General features: G+C 38.6%; 1 protein-coding gene across 1 annotated transcript in view; it reads right to left on the bottom strand.

Moving 5' to 3' along the window:
• Window positions 1-4,796, bottom strand: part of LOC146706936 (homeobox protein OTX1 B-like) — a 6,220-nt gene extending 1,424 nt beyond the window's left edge. Inside the window, exons 1-3 of the mRNA XM_085458241.1 lie at window positions 4,550-4,796; window positions 2,521-2,712; window positions 1,130-1,281 (exon numbers count right to left, since the gene is read on the bottom strand). Coding sequence (XP_085314367.1) covers window positions 1,130-1,281; window positions 2,521-2,617 — 249 coding nt within the window. The 5' untranslated portion in view covers window positions 2,618-2,712; window positions 4,550-4,796. The remainder of the gene's footprint in view (window positions 1-1,129; window positions 1,282-2,520; window positions 2,713-4,549) is intronic.
• Window positions 4,797-5,025: the final 229 nt, after the last annotated feature.

Genomic DNA, 5,025 nt, shown 5'->3' on the forward strand with positions numbered 1-5,025 from the left:
TAAAACCTGGCTGAAATAGCATGAAGGAAACACTTGCTGTTGCTGTTTGTTATTATACTTCCTCATGTAATCCCACCTTACCTCTTGTACACACTTGCACAATAAATACATAAATTAATTAATTAATCTTTAGAATGTGTAAATATGGGATGTTTTTGGCACTAAAAATATTTCGAATGAAATGAATAAAAATTATGAAAACAAAAACAATTAAAAACAAATCTGTTTCTTACTCATTTTTTCAAACTTGCCAAAGATTTAAGGCATCTAACACTAAGATGTTTATGTAAATTACAAATTGTGGTGAATGCAATGTCCAGTGTTGATGATATTTTAAAAATACCTGATGCATGCCAGCGACATCTTTAACTTTAAACTTTTGTCTGGTGCCTCCTTCAGTAAGTGCTGTGGTGATGTATATAAGTGATGACATGCTTTAGAAAATATTTTGTAAAAAGTGGAAAATGCTGATAAATAAAAGTATTCTAAAATATTTTGATTTTTAAATGTAAATAAATTATCAGTTTTGAAACATTACATCTTGTAAGTCTGATACACTGCTTTCATAATGTTCAAAAGATTGCATTAAACTATATTAACTGCCTAAGAACTCTTTTTATCGCATTTTATTTTAATAAATCCTGTGATGGCGTTTATGGTCACAACTATACGATGAGTATATTAATGTAAAATGGTGTTCTATGACCTTGTGGTTTATAACATCAATTTAAAAAGCGTTTTTTAAATGCAAATCTCCATAAGAAAATCAACCACTGCAGCTGAAATAATAATACAGATATCTGGGCTTGTCATAGTGTCATATCCCAGATATGCTATAATCCCAGCAGAGGGCTGCTAAAGCCACCCATGGAAAACCTTTCAGAGCCTTCTTTAAAGAAAGCTCACCACATCAAAAGGTGGCCCTGCGTTCTGCCACAGCCCAGCCAAATCCTTCCCTTACACTAAAGACTTTTCTCACAATCATGCAGATGCCTGAGGTTTTAAAAAATCCATCGAAAGGTGCCACGAAATGTAAAACGACAACTTCGGTGCATGGAAGTGCCTTTTCTTGTCCTACATTTAAACATTTAAGTTCTAAACCAGGAAACATGTTTTGTGTGTGGCTGACCTGCACTCTTGATTCCGGCAAGTTAATTTTCAGCGCCACCTCCTCCCTCATGAAGATATCCGGGTAACGGGTCTTGGCGAACAGCGACTCCAGAATGTCCAGCTGAGTCCTGGTGAAGGTGGTTCGCTCCCTGCGCTGCTTCCGCGGGTTGGCTGAAAACGAAGTGCTTGTTTAGTATTGGACTGAAGTCTATTGAATACCGTATAATACTAGTTTGCTCGTCCCAAATTACAAATTTCCAAACCTCGAGCATATCGCACCTTCATTAAGTCTTTTGCTTTTAATTTTTGGATGCAGAAGTTATATTCCTTTTTAAGATTAATTAAATCTTGACATATAAGCATTTCCTCCAATCGAGACAAAGGGGAGTGATAGGCCTGTATGAAATATCATATTAAGGTCTTGCGAAGTACTGCGAAATAAAGCAATGACAAAGTTCGGTCTTGAAGTTTCACTTTTGGATTTCAAAGTAATTTATCTAATAAGAACATTTACCAGATAACAGTGCTCCTTACAAATTCACCATCGAAATTCCAAAAATGTTAAAGGACGATAATATGACGCTTAGCAGGGATCTGTCACAATCATTACACTCACTGCTTAGCAGTACGAAAACGGAAAACAAACCAAACCTCCCATTAGCTTGAAGCAAAACACTTTTTAGGCTATGGCAATTTGGTTATTATTATAAGGATATTATTGGGAATAATTTGGCTGAAACTCATGCGGTAGTCTGCGTTAGGTTCTCACAGCTAACCAGCGTTAACACGGGCTTCAGGGGTCCGGGCCCACCCAGTAATGTCACTAGTAATACACTCGAACTATAAGTCTAATTATTACAGTCTGATAATGAAAAACTTAAACACTCATATCCCAGATATGCCACTGCATATCTGCCACTGCCACCCAGTTTATTCAGTTCACAGTATAGAGTCTCTGCAGCGATCGGGGTAACCAGCATGACTGAGGAGGACACTGAGCAGATGGGCCTGTGCAGGTCAGAGTCTTTGAAATTAAAAAGAGGTCTTTCATCAGTTTGTACAACTTGTTTTAAAGCACGGTTAAAGCTTGAAAACTGCTAAACAAATAGAAAAAAAGCGTGGAGGAATATTATGCGCGCTAGTCAGATGTTCTGGTGTCCTGGTGAGTTAACTAATCCACTTCTGCACTTAGAGAAAACGCCTCTCCTGCTTTGCTATAATCTGAGACTGATATTTATGGACTTTCTAACTGCGGCTCCATTGCTATGTTACAGGCGGCAAATGATAATTTTATAATGCTTTTTCATGGAATAGGAAGGTGAATCGATTCCCTCCCCGTCTCAGTATGTTGCATCTCCAGTTCACGTAGTCGTCAGTTTGGCACCGACCCTGCAGCTCACGGATCCTTACCGGGATATCCCACAGACGGGTGCAGCAGGTCCATGGCAGCTCCGCTCAGGCCCAGCCCGTTCATGCCGTACGGGGCCTGTTTGAGATAGGACATCATGCTAGAAGCAAGCGGGAGGAGAGACCGGAGTCTGGACGGAGAGGGCAGGTGTAGATCTCCCGGTTGTCGAGTGTTCAGCTCCCCTGTGTCCGGCTCTGGTTGTGAGACGCAGATGCGCGACAATTAATACTCATAATAAAAGAAACTTATTGAAAAGAGGTAATTTCGTAAGCTTATCACGTAAGTAAAAAAAAAAAAAACTGTTCGCTGAGAAATAAAACTCACAAAAAACAAACACAAAAAAACAACCAACAAAAAACCACACACGCAGAAACGATGCAAAACTTGACTTTGGGGAGAAGCCTGTCAATAATAATAACAACCCCAAACATTAATCACAGCCTTTAACACTCTGAAAACACGAAAAACACAAATACAATTTCATGCTGTTAGAAAAAGTATAACAATATTGATCGTCAATTTAAACATTTGATTTTTTATATTTTTATTTTATATTTGGGGCGTTTAAAATCATTTTAGCCCATGAATGTTAATGTATTATGAACAATAATAATCACTGGAAACCAAATTACCCACCAAGAAGCTTTAAAGGAAAACACAAACCATATACCATATGAACCTTTTCACATATTTGTGCTGGGGAAACCCCCCAACTCCAGCAGTAAAATAAACTGGAACAAAGTGTTACAAAACGCCTGAACTTTGCCCGTGTTGGAAGATAACATCAGTTTAGAGACACCCCCCCCCCCCCCCCCCACGCGCCCCAAAAAATGCTTACGGGGAAACTGAATTCTTTTTTCTCATAAAGAAAACCTCAAACTCCCGCTAAACTATTAATCTAGTAATCACATTTTTGACTTTTCTTAAACATCCACCAGGATGTTTTAACAGCCCTGTTATCACTCAGATCTTCATTATGATTTCATTAATTCAATAGATCAATAAAATCGATCTGCAGCAACGTAGGTTTGCGTCAGTCCAAATGAACTTTTTTCTCAAGCAGACGTCTTTGCAAGTATCAGAGTCTTAAGTGGTTGCTCACTAGATCTTAATATTATAAATTAAAAAAAGAAGTATTTGCTATTCCTGTTCTAGCTCATATTTTATTATTTCTTTTGTATTTCTCCAGCAGTTCTTCTGAAAAAAAAAAAGAATGCGCAAAATGGCACACGTAATCATCGGACACATGTAACATTACTGCTTTTCGCTGAAAATGAGTTCAAATAAGTAACATAACCTAAACTGGGGTAAGAAAATATAACAATAAAGACATGATAAAATACAGAAAGCTTCCATATCTAAATTTACAGGGAATATCCATCATGTTGGATTTGATTCATTTATCCTTTTCTGTAAAACTCGAGTCTACATTAGTGTGGGGCTAAATATTGGCTCAGAATTTCCAAAATCCACTGGGGTCCGTTTGGCAGCACCTGGAAGGTGCCGCGGGCCTCCTGTTGGATCTGAACTGAGGCCTCAAGCGCCAAATAAAGCCCGACTTATTTCCATAACCACAGGAAGCAGACAAACCGCGCAATGTAAATGCTAAACTTGTGTGCAAATGAACTCCATTACAATTTAGATTAGGTCAACAGTGCGACAATTAGCAGAGTGCCCTTATCAGGAAAGTAACTGGTAGGCTGCGGGCTGAAAGTCCACCGACAGAATAGAAAGTAAGACCCCCCCCCCCCCCCAAAAAAAAAAAAAACAAAAAACAAAACAACTTTTAGCTGGAGCGATTGATACGTTTAAAAGTTTTGTGTTGTTAAAGTTGTGAAATATGTCATTGATAAATAATTATATTTTTTGATTGACTGACTTGTTTTTAAACATTGCCTTTTAAAGCTAGTTTTCGTTGATAAAACGATTACATATTCAAAAAGGAAAAAGAAAGACACGTTCACAAGCGAAGAGAAAAAGAAAAATAGATCATTAAGAACAATTAAAATTAGGAACACATTTCAGTCTCACCTTCTTCGGGCTCCTTATTTTAAAATTCCCTTTAAGTGTCAAAACAGTAAGATCCAAAGTTCAAGAAAAATATCCTCATGAAGCGCAATTTTTTTTGTTATTTGGCAGAGGTAAGAAAAAAGGTTCGGAAGCTCCACGTGAAAACCACACCTGTCTTCGATCTGTTAAACAAATGCGTACGGAGAAATGAACAAAAACTAAAAAATAGGCCTTATTTCTCTCTTCCGCGAGCGTTTTGTCTCCAGCCGACGCTGACGGATGGAGATTAATGAACGTCTCTAGGGCCCTAGCTTCTATGAGCCCAGAAAGCACACGGGCCTTCTTTCTGCGAGCCAATCACGGCACTCTGCGCCTATACAAGCCACGACAGCGACCAACCAGCCCCCGAGTTTGACACCGAAAAGCCCGCCCCTTGCGAATCTAAGTCACATCACGTGACATGAGTGAAAAGTTCAGGTCAGAAAGTTGGAGAGTGG

This window comes from Copadichromis virginalis, linkage group LG6 (assembly GCF_057382275.1).
Source record: "Copadichromis virginalis isolate Kocher_CV1m ecotype Utaka linkage group LG6, C_Virginalis_male_GT1.1, whole genome shotgun sequence".
NCBI classification, from domain to species: Eukaryota; Metazoa; Chordata; class Actinopteri; order Cichliformes; family Cichlidae; genus Copadichromis; species Copadichromis virginalis.